The 18,064-nt window shown below is 31.9% G+C and overlaps 1 protein-coding gene across 1 annotated transcript in view; it reads left to right on the top strand.

The window, feature by feature from the left end:
• The window catches only part of LOC108913666 (GTPase-activating protein), a 45,639-nt gene that overhangs the window by 19,175 nt on the left and 8,400 nt on the right, over nucleotides 1-18,064 (top strand). The window contains exons 5-8 of the mRNA XM_018719252.2: nucleotides 9,164-9,356; nucleotides 11,331-11,476; nucleotides 13,679-14,099; nucleotides 14,155-14,393. Coding sequence (XP_018574768.1) covers nucleotides 9,164-9,356; nucleotides 11,331-11,476; nucleotides 13,679-14,099; nucleotides 14,155-14,393 — 999 coding nt within the window. The remainder of the gene's footprint in view (nucleotides 1-9,163; nucleotides 9,357-11,330; nucleotides 11,477-13,678; nucleotides 14,100-14,154; nucleotides 14,394-18,064) is intronic.

Here is an 18,064-nt window from a genome sequence, read left to right on the forward strand (position 1 = left end):
CAGATTTTTTATTCAAAGATAAGTTTAGGAAAAGCCGTATTGAGGACTGTTTGTTGATACATATTTTTTGTTATTTATTTTTGTATTATCTCTTATACTTTAAAGGTATTATACAGTATGTCATTTTCCTTCACTTTATGAAAATCTTAATAACATCGATTGGTCGCCTCTTACAGATTATTCAAAAATCTGTGATGCATGTAAATTTATGTATGATCGTATACATGATGTGATGGATGTTTGTGTTCCCAAAACTAAACTCCGTAATAGCAAGTATCCTAAGTGGTATACTCGATCCATTATTAAAGATATAAAAAATAAATCCAAGTTATTGCGTCAATTTAAACTATCGGGTGATATTAGATTTCATAAAGAGACCTTAGATGCAAAATAAAGAGAGACGTTGGTAGGTCATATAGGGAATACTTAAAAACAATTGAAGATAATATTAAAAATAACCCTAATAAATTTTGGGCATATATATCCAGTAAAAGGAATGACTCTAGCACATCCAGTGAGACGAGTTATAACAATCAGACATTAACTGACGGCCAAATGATAGGGAATGCTTATGCGGCGTATTTTCAATCTTCCTATGTAATGTCTCAAACTCACAATATACAAGTTAGTGTGCCTAACATTAAGTCGAACAACACGCTTTTCATGGAAAGCATTACAGAGGATGATGTCAAACGAGGTTTGCGCAAACTGAAGCCAAAAATGTCCATGGGACCGGATGAAATTCCTGCGTTTGTGGTAAAGGACTGTGGTAGCACCTTTATTCGTCCTCTCACTATTATATTCAATTTAATATTGAAATCCAGGAAGTTTCCTAATATATGGAAAGTCTCACGTTTATGCCCTATTTTTAAGAATGGTGACAGGAGTGATATAACTATTTATCGACTCATTGCGCTAATGTGTGGTTTCTGTAAGGTCTTTGAGAATATCTTGTATCAGTATGTCTATAACCATGTTAAAAATATTGTAACCATAAATCAGCATGGTTTTATGAACGGGAGATCTACTACAACGAATCTCGTGTGTGTTTCTCAATATGTCGCGGATGTTCTGGATAATCGGGGGCAGGTTGATATTATATACACAGATTTCTCGAAGTTCTTTGATAGGCTGGATCACAAAATTTTGATTGAAAGACTGGGTGGTTACGGATTGTCTGATAATTTAGTTGATTTGTTTGTGTCATATCTGACTAATAGAACGCAATACGTACAACAAGGGGGGTTCAAATCACAAGTAATAAGAGTACTGTCAGGAGTACCTCAGGGTTCAGTCCTGGGACCTCTACTGTTCAACATCTTTTGGGATGACATAATTAATTCCATTGATGCCAATTTTTTAATGTACGCAGATGATATGAAGTTATATACGAGGATTGAGACCTCTAAGGACTGTGAACGGCTGCAAAATGCTTTAAATTTAGTCGAACATTGGTGTACAGCCAATATACTCCCACTGAATTGTAAAAAATGTAATGTTATGCCATTTAGTAGACAAATACATCCATTGAGCTTTGGTTACCACATTAATGATGTATATTTAGATCGGCCTACCCTCATCAAAGATTTAGGGATTGTATTTGATTGTAAGCTTTCGTTTGTCGAACATGTTGATAGAATTTTGAAGACCTCATACAAAAATTTAGGGTTCGTTATTCGAAATGGTAAAGATTTCTTGGATCGTAGTACATTATTTATTTTATATAATTCGTTTGTGAGGTCTAGATTGGAATATGCATCTATTGTGTGGAACCCGCTATATACAGTTCACATAAATAATTTTTGAGAACATACAAAGGAAGTTTTTAAAGTACTTATTTTATAAAGAAAATTCGTATTACCCCCCCATTAATTTTCCTCAGAACCTTCTGTTAAATCACTTTGGCGTGAATTCTTTGCGGTCTAGGTCTAGAAGATCAATGCACTCGATCATTTTTTTGCATAAGATAATCCAAAACATCTTTGACTGTCCTCAGATATTAAGTTTACTTAACTTTAATGTGCCTAGGTTAACTTCGCGTTCTCCTGCAACCTTCTGTTTGCGTATCCTTCGCACAAATCTCCTAAAAGCTTCTCCATTGTTTCAGGCATGTTCAAACTATACAAAAATTGCACATCTTGTAAATGTCATAACAACCGTCATAATGAAAAGTGATAAGACTTATTTATCGAATTGAAAAGTGCGCAAATCATGGTGGAGGTGTGTTTGAATAATTCTAAACTTTTAATAACAATTTTCTCAATTTAAAATATGCAGTTAAACAAATATAATTTATTAAGAAGATTGGAAATATTTCCGTTGTTCATACATACTAAAACAACGGCATTAAATAAAATTATTAAATAAAGTTATTCATGCCATTTATAATCATAAGCAAAAGCGTTGAGTGAGGAATCCTCACTCAACAAAAAAGGCAGTTTATTTTTAAACGATTTTTATATTTACCGATTTTTTGATCACCCTGTTCATGCAAGATGGAAGTTCTGCATGCCAATCTCATTTTAAGGAGGTTTATCGGGTACGGAGGTACATCTAAAGTCTAACGAGAATTTCTGTAGATTCGCTAGCGAGTAAAGTAGTAAGCCTTTAGATTTGTCAACGTTGCACTTGGCTGGCTCGCTCGCCTCGGCGTTCGCTCGCTCGCGTTCGATCATTCTGTTTGCTTGGACACCTGCAAATTTTAAATAATACGCTACGTCGAGACCGCGGCGTTGCCGCTATAACGTACATATATGGAGGATAAGTTAGTCAACGACAGCAGTTTGAAGGAGAATTATTATAAATTATGTATCTTAAGTACCTAATCGATTTCTACGAGCTGTCATACGGTTCCTTAGATATCGGTTTCTTATTTATACAAGTTGCTGTGGAAACTGTTCGTCAATTGTTCCGCATTCTAAGTGGAAAGACCTAAAAAATCCGCATTCTCATAAGACTTCGTACTAAATCATGAAAAATTATTTTATTAATATCTCGTCTCTTACGTATCCAAAGTAGTCATAATTTTGTTTGAGGATTTTCTTCATATTAATAAGCTTATATTAATTTTTTTATGAATATTTGTTTGTCAATTCCAAATCAGATAAACCTCCTTAAAGAGAAGCAAAAATTTTAATCAAGAATGCCTTTTTCCCGTAAAATGAAAAATAAAAATTCTTTCCCTTTTTTCAAGTCTAACGTGGACTAGTACGAATTCTAAATCTAAAATTTTTCCTTAAAATTGTTGTCAAATATATGTTATATACAGGGGGTTTAAAAACTTGGAGAGATATTTGAAAAGTAAATAATTCGAGATACGAAAACGGACATATTTTATACAAATAGACTGACTGACTGACGCTCGAACTGACACTTATACGATGAGAACCGAGATGAGAACTTTTTTGGATCTGCTGGATCTACCAATAGCTCTGTCCGAGGCTCTGCCTCACCATGTTAAGGGTCCCTTACACAGTCAATACTATTGAAGCAATATTATATGGTAAAAAAACGGTAGCCCTCACACGAGTCAATAATATTGATCAATAAACTGACAGTTTCAATTATGCAGTCAGGGAGTATGGATGGATATATTTTGCTGTAGTGAGCACAAGATATAGCTCCAAACAAACTTAACACTGAGCTTAATAGATACCCACTTAAAAATTTATCTTGACTGGAATAATAAAATTTTCACATAATTAAAGAATATAGTTGCCCAGTATGTATTATAAAGTAATTGTTTTTATTTAGGATAAAAATATCAGTATCATGTTTACTGTATAAGTAATTTCCTATAAAAAAGCCAATAGCCAATCTGTTTGAAGTTATCTTTAATGCCTATATATTAATGAATTGCACATTAATAACATCCTGTTTAATATCAAATAAATTGTTCTATTAAGTAAGCTGAGCCATCTAGGCATATTGAAGATTTGTTTTGTATTATTACATGTGCAGAAATACTTGCGGAACTATCTCATCTTTTTTGCGTAGTTACTGCTAAAAAAATTATATAGTTTTAGGATTTTTTTTTGACTTTTGACTTAAAACTTCTGTTTAGCTTTTTTATATACCTTCAACTGCTTTTTTTTTGGGATATTAACAGTGCAGATCGCAAATTTTCAATTTTGATAAATAAAAATAGAATGTAAGAGAAATACATATTTCAAGTTTTTTCTTTAAAATGTACGTTGTTAGCTTAAATTGATATGTAAATTTTAGTCATTAAAAATGTTCGAATAAATTTTTTCTAATTCCATCCGTTGTTCATATATTAATATTGAAACAGTTCAAAGTATAAAAACACTAAGTAGAAAATGGTCTTTTTGTCCTACATTTGAGTGTCAGTCACTGAGAATGGTTTGCAGAATTAAATTATCCTCAGTAGTTTACAACAAAAACACTTTTCTTAAAAGATATGTGTACTTGGAAAAATATTTAAATATTACATTTCAGAGGTATCTACCAAATTTTTGTTTTTTTTTTATTAGAATATTTCTCAAAATTACAATGATATAAGTATGAAAGGTATATCTCTAATAATACAAGTAAAGAATGTGTGAGTAAAATAATGTAGGTACCCCAAAAGTATTGACTTGTATTGATTATAATAATTTTATTTATAATGCTCACCTGAACTTTATCTGTCTGATGATATAAATTGCAGCAATGATAATTTTCTTAGCAATTAATGTCGTGGGTAATTCACTTAATTCCACATTATCTGGAAAACGGTAAGAGATACAAAGTTGGTTAAATTACAAAAAAATTGTGTAATTGTAGCGCTCTTGAATGATGCCTTTAGTTTTCTTATAACTTTTATAGATCATTAAACTCCAGTTCTGTTTTTTCTTTCATAACTTTGTAACTATAAATATTAGAAATTTTCATGTATGTACTATATAAATTGACATCCTGCATCAAGAATTTTTATTGTTATAACATTGATCTAGGCCAAATGTGCAAAATTTATGGTTTTATTCAAAGGTATTTGAAAATTTTTTTTGAAAATTCCATTTTTGTTGTGACCTATGAAATTCACAAGAAAACGAACTTGTACCTCTTACCATTTGCAAAATTTCCATGTGACCATCCTTAAATGAGTAGGTAACTCTATATGTAGGTATGTCGACACAATGCAGGATTTTTATTCGTCCTAATACTAAAGAATTTGTCAACTTATAATAAGGACACAGTAAAACTGCGAAATAAATATATATTATGCTTCACAGAGATATGGTTGCATAATAATTATTTCATTTTAATACATTAAGTTTATGGCAGTTTTTTAAGTTTGTCTTGAAATCATTGAAATCTTAAAGCCAGGTGCACATCTGAACATGAATGGATACGAGGCAAGGTAAAAACCATGTCAATGTATAAATATATATGTATTGGGCATGGTAAATTAGTTGCCTTGGTCTGAGGCCATGGCCGTTGGAATACAGGGTGTTTCAGTTCGAGTGAATCAAATTTTAACCACAGATAGAACTCGATAAGTAATTAAGAATTGCCTTATAAACCAAGGTTCTATGTCTCACCGTTTTCGCTCTACAGGTCCGTATTGGTCGGTTTTTTAATCATATTATTTATATCTCTGGTATGGTTGTAACAATTTGATTCAAATCTGGTATGATGTTAATACTTACGAATGTCTATAATTTACTGCAAAATTTACAAATTTTTTGTAGGTCAGTGGCGTAGAAACGGGTAGGGTAGCGGGATTTTTTTGCCCCAACTTCTACGCCAATGACCTAATACTTATTTGGGGTAAATTTTTAGATTCCTTGGACAATTTGGCATAATACTTGTTTGAAATCGGTAAAGTGTCTCGTTCTGCCGAAAATCTCAATAATGTGGGAGGCCGTTCTTCTGATAAGGAATCAAGTTTAGTTCAGTTTAGCAGTTATTAAATTACGGTTGAAAACAATATTAAACAATACGTCTCTACACTTCGTGTATTATTTTTATAGCATTTATAGTGTGGTGAGTTTCCTTTCTGAGCTCTGTTTTATGTTGCACTACAGTGCGGTACACATTCAATGATACCTCCTTTACATTTCATTTATGCTATTCTGAAACTATTATAAGTATTTTTGCTAATTTAACGTTTCATTTATGTCAAATTAGATATAATTTGTTTAAAAAAATTACACCCCTCATTGACAATTGATGTGAGGCTCATATTGTAAGTCTGCGCTTTGGGAGTATGTATTCACAAAGATTGCTATGCAAAACATAACAATAATGACATTATCTGTCATCAGGAATTGTTATTTAATTATAAAGATTTGCAACAGTACTTACCATTTGTCAAAATATGGATGAATATTCAAGTGAAGAATACGCTGATATGATTTTTGTGTACGGATATTGTCATGGTCGTGCTCGAGAAGCAGAAAGAGAATATCGGAGAATGTTTCCAAATCGTCGGCGTCATCCCTCTTTTGGCGTATTTATAAGAACCTTTAGAAGACTGCGACAAACAGGTTCTGTGCAAGTAAGAAAAAATCAAGAAGGTAGAGGATATCGTAATATTCAACAGTACGAGGAAAATATTATCGAACGGGTAGTTGATACTCCTGAATTGAGTGTGAGACAAATCGGACGCGAATTACAGATACCCCACGTATCTGTATGGAGGGTCCTTCATCAAGAGCTGCTACATCCATATCATTACCAGCAAGTGCAACATTTACAAGAAGGTGACAACCTTCAACGATTACAATTTTGCAACTGGATCCTCCAAAATTTGACGGAAGATCCACTCTTTTTACAAAATATTATTTGGAGCGATGAAAGCCTTTTTCCTAAAAATGGACTGAATAATTTTAGAAACTTACATCAATGGTCATTACAAAATCCCCATTTAACAAGAAGAAGGGCCTTTCAGCGCAGATTTAAGATTAATATGTGGGGAGTAATTTTTCGAAACAAATTATTTCTTTTTGAAATAAATGGTATACTGAATGGGCAAAGATATTTAGAATTGCTACAGAATTCCACACATGAAATTCTAGACGAGGTGCCATTAAATGAAAGACAATACGTTTATTTCCAACAGGATGGTGCACCTCCGCACAATGCAAGAGATGTTAGTGCATGGTTAACGGAAAACTATGGACATAGGTGGATAGGAAATAGAGGACCAATACATTGGCCACCGCGATCCCCAGACCTTAATCCAATTGATTTTTTTGTATGGGGTCATATAAAACAGCTTGTTTACCGCACTGTCGCGCAAGATGAAAATGATCTCAGAGAAAGAATCCACGATGCTGCAGATGCAATAAATAATACAGAAGGGATTATGTTTGATGTCTATCAGTCGTTGGTTCGGCGATGCAGAGCATGTATAAGAGCCAATGGGGGTCATTTTGAACATGTTATTTAATATTGTTTTATGTTAGTGTTATTTGTTATGTTGTTATTTACCGTTTTGTATTATTACTTAAAATTGTAAAAACCGTACCTACAAACTATTACCTATTATTAGCATCTAAGATACAGCAATAAGAAAAAGAATATTTCATTGTTTGCTGTTAACATTTTTACATGAAACGTTCCATTTTAATTTAATACATAATATTAAAGTAATATTACTTTGAAATGTATTTGCTATCATTACGAAACTAAATGCTTTATCAGAAGAACGGCCTCCCACATTATTGAGATTTTCGGCAGAACGAGACACTTTACCGATTTCAAACAAGTATTATGCCAAATTGTCCAAGGAATCTAAAAATTTACCCCAAATAAGTATTAGGTCATTGGCGTAGAAGTTGGGGCAAAAAAATCCCGCTACCCTACCCGTTTCTACGCCACTGACCTACAAAAAATTTGTAAATTTTGCAGTAAATTATAGACATTCGTAAGTATTAACATCATACCAGATTTGAATCAAATTGTTACAACCATACCAGAGATATCATAAATAATATGATGTAAAAAACCGACCAATACGGCCCTGTAGAGCGAAAACGGTGAGACATAGAACCTTGGTTTATAAGACAATTCTTAATTACTTATCGAGTTCTATCTGTGGTTAAAATTTGATTCACTCGAACTGAAACACCCTGTATATGCTTCTTACTTTAAAGTGTCAAACTGAAAGCTGGAACTAATTATGGCAAAAAAATAAAGTCGCTAGAAGATATTCTTGTAAGGTACAATTTTTCCGTTATAAATACAATGTTATGAACTGAATTACCATCTCATTTCTTGTCTCATGCATATCCATTTCCAACAAGAAAATCAGCAAACTAGGCATCTGTTCTACCCCTCCAAATCTCTACCTCCTTGAGTAGCATCTACATTTGTACTTTGTTACGGTTGAGCTTTTCTTCGTTCTCATTTATGCTCAAATTTTAGGCTTACCTGAAAACTCTACAAACCAAGCATGCACCATGAATCTTTTTGCCTCTGTGTACAGGGTGTCCGGTAAATAATGGATAACCTTTTAACCGTGGATGGGGGACCCTAAGGTCGTTCAGAAAATCGACTTTTGTCTTAGTACAAAGTCCCTTCGTTTTTCAGTTATTTCGTTTTTTTTCGAAATTTCCGCCATAGGTTACTTCATTGGTCACAAGAGAACGTATTATCTTTCAGTTATTTTGCGTAATATTCTTGAATTATGTTATTATCAGATGCTTATCAGAATTTTTAACTAGCAATAGTAATTCTTGTTTAAAAAAATCTTAAACTTAAATTTTATGTTAGTCAGCGAAGATATAAACGAAAGCTCCGAAGGGCGTTCATAAGAAGGTGCAGAGCCTGCATCAGGGAAGCCGGCAGACAATTTGAACGTTTACTGTAATTTTTAAATAAAATTAAATAATAACTGAAAGATAATAATGTTCTCTTGTGGACATAGTGACCAATAAAGTAACCTATGGCGAAAAAAAAAAATGAAATAACAAAGGGACTTTATATTAAGATAAAAGTCGATTTTCTGAACGACATTTGGGTCCCCCATCTACGGTTAAAAGGTTATCCATTAATTACCAGACACTCGATATATGTGTACTTGGTTTAAATAAGCGTTCTATCCAAATATATAAAAATACTTACAAAATACTATCCTCTAAATATGATTTTGTTGAGAGTTATTCATTTTTTAATAAATAATAAGTGATTTCGAGTAATTATTTATTTTTTATAGGTACTTTTTGCAGCCAAGGTCCGGAAAAAACCGTCCTTTTCTTACACACTCTACACCTCCAGGTACAAGACTTTCTAGCGATAATTCTCTCGGCTCTCTACGTCTTCAGGTTCAATACACAGAAGATCGAGTTTTCCCTGCAAATGTTTATGATAATCTCAAAAATTTATTACTTCAAAGCATACATATACAAGTAAGTCATTAATTTTCCATTGTTGGTACCAATAAAATGTATAGTAATATATGTCAAAACTTGTGAATTCTACAAATTTATAATAAGTTATGTACTTACTTAATTTTACTGCTTTTTCTATTCTATTCGTATCAACTTCTAGATGAATTACATGAAACTGTTTTCATTTAAATTTTATAAATTGCACAAAGTACAGCGCAGTACTTTGAGCAGTGTGTCGACTTTAATCGGGACTCAAACGCATATAAATTTACTTTTGGGATAAATTTTGCATAAAAATGAACGCACCACTAAAAATTGGCCTCAATTTCAAAGTAGGTTTTCTCTCAAATGGTTAGTTTGGTTTTGGCAGTCTTTTTTTTTAATTATAGGTATATTCTGTAATTACGATGCTAAATTCTTCTAGTGTTTCAAATTTTCTGAAAAAAACCTGTTTTTTCTTTCTATGAATATTCTGAAATCTAAAATTTCAGTAAAAAATTCTTAGTGTTATTATTATTATAATTGAAAATAAATTGCCTATTATGCACAGACCAGAGCAGCCATTTGTGAGGAAATCAACTTTGGAATGGGGGTTTATTTTTAATAGGTAATTTCGATGTAAATGTGGGCTCGGTCAAATTGGCTGAAATTTTGGTATTAACGACCAAAAGTGTCCACAATACTTGGGTCGGAAAATCAATTCTTTCCTACTTATAGCGGTCTGAGTTCAGCAGAACTATCTCAGAAAAAGAATTGATTTTCGGACCCAAGTACTTTTGGTCAGTAACACAAAATCAACAACTTACCATAATTTCAGCCTATTTGACCAAGTCCACATTTTCATAAAGACTGTGCGGTGTCTTTGATGTTTTTGAATATTTACAAGTAGACGTCTTTCGGCATTCATTTTGTAGGGTTACTTATTTGAAAGGACAATATTGTAATATGTGTTAATCAATCAGAAAAGGATTTTTTAAATTTTGTAAGTATAAAGAAATACATTAAACTTTCTTTACATATGGAATAACGTTAAGGAATTTAAAATAGCACTATTCACATTTTTTAATTAATTCTTTAAATATCTCAAAAATAAAGATTCTACAGGTTCTTTTCCAGGGACATGCTCCGTACATATTTCTAAGAAAAGTTAACTAATAATCTTATAATAACCTATAATTTATACTACGGCTGTGTTGAGTGTTTTGACACTCAGAAAAATTTCGAATTTTAAAAATTTAATAACTGCATCTTTCTCGGTTTATATTTTTCCTTAATTATTTGACTTATTATTATTATTATTATTTTTTTCTTTCACTCTGCTCCGAAAATCTTAGTGTTGTTATAGAATCACATATCTGAATAATATTCAAGCATTTAAAGTAGCACTACTTATATTTTTGAATTAATTCATTAAATATTTCAAAAACAAAGATTCTACAGTCTGTATCCACTAAAGATTGTATAATAATTGATATGTTTTACTATAGCTGCATTGAGGTTTTTAGACGATAACAGAAAAATTTCAAATTCTAATAATTTAATAATTGTATCGTTTTAGGTTTATATTTTTCTTTAATTATTTGACTGTTATTATTATTGAATCTTATAATATTTTATCTACTTTATAAGTATTTACAGTACATTTTAAATTTAAGAATAAATGGAAACTCTGTTTAAATTTATTTGCAATATTCTTTAGCAAAAGAGGTAATCGAAAATAAATTATTTTGGGCACACATTCTAGCATAATTAGTTCCAGTTTATCTATAATATAATTTACATTGCAAATAATCTTTTTCTAAAAATGTATATATTTTGTATAAGGAAATAGATATAATATAGGCGTTATGACGGACATTGAATGAGACTAATTACTTTTACAAAGATGTGTTAGGATTTGTTTATAATAACTTCATTTATATGTTTTTCTTTGAGATTTATTTGCTTTTCAAAGTAGGCCTCCTTTATTTTCAATTATATCATTTATTTTAGCCCATAACAGCTACTTCGGTGTACATACTAGGTGAAATTATAAACAAAATGGATATAGCACAGCCTCTGGTTAGAATATTTATGCACTATGATAAAATTGTCCCAATTATTAGAGCGTTGGCAAATGTAGAAATTTCAAATGTCACGTAAGTATTCTTTATTCTATTAATAAAATTTTATCTCAAAACTCAAAATTTCAAATTGTTTTTGATAAACAAATTTTTGTGCAAATTGATGTAAATATGTGTAAATCTGATAAAATTTGGGGTATTGAAATTGCATAATGCAATTCTAAAAATCGAGCCACCATCTCTAGTAATTGTATCGTGAGTGAAATAACGTTATTATTATAAAGTTTAAAATAAAACTGCTATTAAATTAGACTATCGGTGTTGATTTCAATAAATTAAATTAATTGAATATGCTAAGTAAATCTCTAAGGGAATCAAACTGCTTTTTATCTACAAACTTTCACTACAATAATAATTATGGCAGTTATTCTTCAATAAACAAGATATTAAAAATCATCAATGAAAATTATTTACTTATTTAAAGTAATTCAAAAGTTTTAGTTTTTGTTTTAACACCACAAAGAGCTCAAAAAAGTAAAAATATTTTTATAACATTTTTTCAAAAATTAAAATAACTTTTTAATTCAGATAAGCCTGGGCATGCATAAGGATGTTTGAAGTTATCATCTTGATTTAATTCGCATAAGTTATTGTTCAACATATTCACAACTCAGTACTTGTTAGAAGTGAGCAGTTTCGTGAATTATTTCTAAGGCATTTTTCATGCATTCGTGTAATACTTCCACTGATCATTTCAGTTTTATGTACCAAACTCTTCATGTATCTCCAGAGCTGCTATAAACCACATGCATTACAATCTGGTGATTCAATCTCTCACTTCACATCACCATCGTGTTCCAATTACTTGAAATAAGGGCATATCTTCAAGTAGTGCAGGAAAGTTATTTTACAAAAAAATGTTAGTCTAGCTACTTATTTAGATCATATAAAATTGCCAATAGGCATACTGAACAATATCAGCTCAAATATTTAAAGAAAATTTCTGTTGGAAATTTGTTTGGTATTGTGGGGATTCTCCATAGTCCAGACATGCCTGTTTTGGAAATTATTTATTCCATTATGAATAAATGTATTTTCATCCGTTGTCTATATCTCAAGGCATTGAAGCCTGAATTTGCTACATGTAATATGAATAAATTTAATTTTCATGTAAAATAGTCTATACTTTAGTATGAAACATCTCGATTTGCTTTTCAATAGTAGCTGTAGGATGTTCTTTAACAGTATCTGAAATATCTTCAACATGCAGCCTAGGTCTTTCAACATATTCACCATGATTTTCCTGCAGGTGTCCTGTTTCTCTAACCCTTCGACAAACGTAAACAAAGCTATTACCCTAGAATGAAATCACATACAAAAGTGCTAGGCATAGAATCCCATATACTAATATATGTCAATTAAATCATCACTACTGTAAAGATGGGCCACTTTAAACACCAAAATTGTATATTGTATTAAAACCCAAATCACCACTACTTTTATTAGACGGCACATCATGCGTCTGTTACCACTAAAAGACAACAGAAAACCTATGATACTATACCTACGATAACATAAATAATACCTAAATTTGTTGTTGAACTTTCAGCAATTAGTATAAGAATTGAATATTTGGTGAGATTTTTCACAGGGATGTGTTCGAATTATTTCAAATAGCTTGTACGTTATTTTTGAGATTTTGAAAAAATTTTATTGAAAATATTTACTTACTTTTTTGAGTTTTAAAATGTATTGAAAATATTTTTTATTTAGTCGTTTAGTAGTATTGTAATTTTTTAATTTTATAATTGGCTTTATATTAGATGTGATCTGTACTGTAATGAGGGCTAGCCTAAAATTAATTAAATAAATAAATTAAGGCAAGTCTTGTTTCAGCCGTTGTGAAACATTATGTAAAGTTATCGTGTATTTAATAATTTATTCTGCACACGAACTGTTGGCCGCATTATAAAATCGAATCAAGACAACCATTTAGTATTCCTTTGTTTAAATCTTTTATTGTTGATACTTATGAAACACTGGCATACAAAGCAAATACTTAATAATTTATTATATTTATCCACTTAATAGACAGTTACTGGTTTCGCTACAATAGAAATAAATCTTCAGTATTCAAATTCAAATAAACCTTTAAATTTAATCATTAAAAATAGCATTTAAACTTGCCACAACAATGTGTATATTACTGTATTAAAATAAATCTTAATATTAATGGAGGTAAAAAGGACGTTTAAAAATATGTATTTTATATTTTAGAGATCCCACGACCATATTTAGAGGGAATACTCTAGTTTCAAAAATGATGGATGAAGCCATGAGGCTTATTGGCTTACAATACCTGCATAAAACTTTGAGGCCAACCTTAGAATTAATATGTAATGAACGTAAACCTTGCGAAATCGACCCAACTAGAGTTCGAGACGCAAATACTATCGCCACGAATTTGGCAAACCTTAAATTCTACATACAAAAAATATTTGATGCCATTACTCAAAGCGCAGTTCATTGTCCGACCCTTATGTGCCAGATTTTTCACAATTTGAAGGAATGCGCGTTATTACACTTTCCAGAGAACAAGGGTGTAAGATATTCCGTTATATCCGGATTTATTTTTCTGAGATTCTTTGCACCCGCTATTTTAGGTCCTAAGTTATTCGATTTAACGACACAGCCTATTGTAAGTAATCTTTGATTGCAGGAAATTTTGCCATACTTACAATTACATGTTTTAGGACTGCCAGACAAATAGAACACTAACACTAATTTCAAAAACAATTCAATCGCTTGGTAACTTGGTTAGTTGTCGCTCTACCCAGCAAGTATGTAAGGAAGAGTATATGGAATGTTTGTATAAAGCATTTTACACAGAAAGCCACATGACGGCAATGAGACAGTTCTTGGAAATTATATCCGCTAACACTTCTAGTCCACAAACCATTGAAAATGATACACCAGTAACACTGAAAGAAGGGTGAGCTTTAATTTTTTTTTTAATGTATATGATAGAAGTTTATTTTTTCGTAAAGTTAGATATTAATTGAAACTAATTTGTACACGCTGCTTTAGACAAATAAAAAGGTATGTATGTTTTCATAAATTTAATATTTCATTGAATTTTAATGTGGATACGTTTATAAAATCATTCGTTGTCCCAGATACCGAGATGTAATGAAAATATAAGTTTTAGTGCTCGTTTTAGTGGCTTATATTTCGGTAATCAGAAATGGTAATGAATAAATAAATCAGCAATAACCCAAAATTTTGTGAAATTTAAGACTCGATTTTTGAAAAGTAATTTTAACTGCAACTGTACACATTTCGGTCGACTTAATAAAATTTCATCAGATTACTTGTATCTACCGCGAAGTTAAACGTTTTGTGTGAAGCAAGTTTTTGATAATTATCATGGAAACGTATATTGAGCATATAGCAATCAAGTTCTATTTTAAAACAGAAATGTTTTACGAATGGCATACAGTGAGGAATATGTATCACATTTGACTGTGTTTCTGTGTTCGGGAGGCATCGTGATGGCCGAGACAGGGTGCAAGATGATGAGAAGACGGCGCAAGCCTAAGGAACAAAAAAATCGAAGCTGTGCGCTCTGCGCTGAAATCTGATCAACCATCAGAATGTTAGCAGACCGTGTACGATTGATCGACTATCAGACTTCAGCACAAAGCGCACAACTGCAATGTTTTCGTTCTTTTGCTTTTGCAGGGACGCCCTGTCTTCTCGTCATGCACACTGTCTCGACCATCACAATACCTCCCCAACCACAGGAAGACTCCTCACCATACGCTGTTTATAACACATTTCCGTGGCTGTTTTACTGTTTCTAAAATAGAACTTCATTGCTGTACACTGTTCAATAGTGATGTCAATATTGTAATAATTCATTACTACACAATTGTTACTTGCTAGTAATCGTAGTAATTGAGTAGCTGTTCTGTCCAGTAATCGTTACACGACCAGCGAGCAACGAGGCTACGATTAGTATGATTCCCATGCGTAGATAGATTCAGTCTCGGTTGTTGGTACTCTCACGCATTCACGCAAGATTTGGGATAAATATAATTATTAAATATTTTTAAATTGCCATTGCATTTAGGTATACATTTAGGTAGATAATTCATATTTGTTCTTATTGTGTTGATACATTCATGTATGTTATAGTGGCTATGGCCATGGGTATGGGCACAGCTTACATACAATTACAATACAATATATCTATTCGTTGGAAATACTCTCCCGAAATCATGGTCAGTAATCGTAATAAGTAACGAGTACAAAGTAACGACTACTTATTGAGAAAGTATAGTTGTTACGATCTCAATTGGAACCGCATAAAAACATTTAACTCCTAAAGTTTACGGAATCCATGGACGTCCAGAAAAATGTAGCTGTCTCGTCTAGATATACTATATTCCGAGCTATATTATCATATAATAACCATACGATTGTCAAGTTTTTTATGTTTAAAATCGCATTGTAATAAAGCATGTCGTAAAATATCTAAAGATTTATAATTATAATTAGGATAATCACTTGATTTATCTTGAATCATGTTTAAAGTAGGAACTTTATTTTCTTTATACATATTATAAATTGTGTGCTGCATTACATCTGGTAAAATAGTCAATTTTCTTAAATTTTGTATTTTTCCGTATCCTCATTGTACCGTTATCAATCCTCCTTTAATTACGCGATAAATTGACCTTTTTTGGATATCTTAGTAAATTCGTTAATCCGTTTCCTAACTTTTTTATCACATTGTTCACTATTTTCAATTTTCAAAGATTCATATATATTTAATATAATACGTTGATTTTTTACGTGTAAATCTTTGTTTTCAAACTCCGAGTTTGTTTCGACTAAAACCGGTTCCACTATTTGGGGATTTCCCTGAGTTATTTCGTTATCCTCTGCTTCAAAGAGTCACCAGAGAGCCACGCTAAATTACTAGATAATTACATATAACATTTATTTTAATAACTTACCCTTTACTTGATATGAACAAATAATAATATCAACTAATAAATAATATGTACTATACCAACAAAATACCCCGAAAAACAAAGCTCTGCATGGCACTGGCAAAGCGGCAAAGCTAAGTGAACCTGTGTTTCATACAAAAAAATTATTTACGACCTAGTGGACCAATACAGGTTTGCTTTGATGACCAGCGCGCCGCCGTCAATTCTACATCAGGCGGACTCGGATTGCTATTCGAGTATAAATTACGAGACACTCCATGGTTAAAAAGAAATTTCAGGAGAAGTGCATACGGTCCTGGGCTTTAAGATTTACAGATTCCAATTGACATCGTAACAACTATACCTAGTAATCGTGATTATATAAAAGTAATCGGATCTGACATCACTACTGTTCAATGTTTATTTCCATGACAACTATCAAAAACTCGCTTCCCGCAAAACATTATAACTTCATGGTAGATACATGTATACTGAAAGGTTTCCAGGTATGTAGTTCCGTTGACAACACAAGCACTTCTCCACAATAAAACCAGTCTTTAAACTTAATAACCGAACTGTGTATACAAACTGAATTTGGATATACCCCTTAACCTGTTGAATACATTTCCTTTTTCCCCAAGTTCTCCCAGTACATCAAAAAATAAAACTCTTTAAAACCAAACCCAATTACTTGGTGTACATTGTTGGCTATGTTAGAAAATACAAGTGATTTTTCTCACCGGAAAATCTTGAGTGAGTATGTATCGCTTGACGTACATCACTTCTAAGATGAGGAAATTGTGTAGGCAAACCGTCATAACGTGCATCCTACCCCATTCACTAAGTTTTTATTCATACTTAAGGATATAGATATATTATAATCTTCATTAGCTTATCATGTGCTACCAGAAAGGTATATGTTATATGTTTTATCAGAATTTATTTATTTTCAAAATTGTCAACCATTTTTTTAGCCAGGAACATCTGTCATTGACCCCCCCCCCTTCCCAATCTCTCATTTCGTTCTTCTTCCACTACAGAATTTACAATAAAATGTAGAGCATTGGAAGGATACCTACTAGATAAAAGTAAAAAATACCAAAATTTATTTAAAAAAAGTTTATTCATGGTTTTGTTCCTGGTTTTAACTTCTATCATCGTTTCTCTGTGTTTAAAAAATTACAATGAACAGAATTAGGCAACAAGGGTTTAGAGACGGCTGACACGGAAAAGATGTTCACAGCTTAGGGAGAAGTGGGGATGATGTGAAGGGAGTGCAGAACCCATAGGGAGGGAGTGAGAGGCTGCAAAATAAAGACGAGTGACAGTCTCGTTTGACGTGCTCGATGGGTTAACATTGTTCTCTTTGAGGTCTATATCAAACTTGGTCATTCCCTTCGAGAATTACTTTAACTCTGTAAAATAAAGAACTTACAGATTAAATGTTCACTGTGAATAGTTTACATATTTGTCCAATAACTTATACTAGTTTGCGAGATGATGTCAGTGCATGTTCCCAAGTATCGAAACACCTCCATATCGTCTAATACCTGCTGCTGTGTTAGCAGGACACAATCTTCCCTATTTTTTTATGGTGAAAGAGAAATACAGTGAAAATTGGTTATAACAATATCTATATAACTATATAATATATAATATATAATAT

This window comes from Anoplophora glabripennis, unplaced genomic scaffold, assembly GCF_000390285.2.
Source record: "Anoplophora glabripennis isolate ALB-LARVAE unplaced genomic scaffold, Agla_2.0 scaffold1017, whole genome shotgun sequence".
In the NCBI taxonomy this organism is placed as follows: domain Eukaryota; kingdom Metazoa; phylum Arthropoda; class Insecta; order Coleoptera; family Cerambycidae; genus Anoplophora; species Anoplophora glabripennis.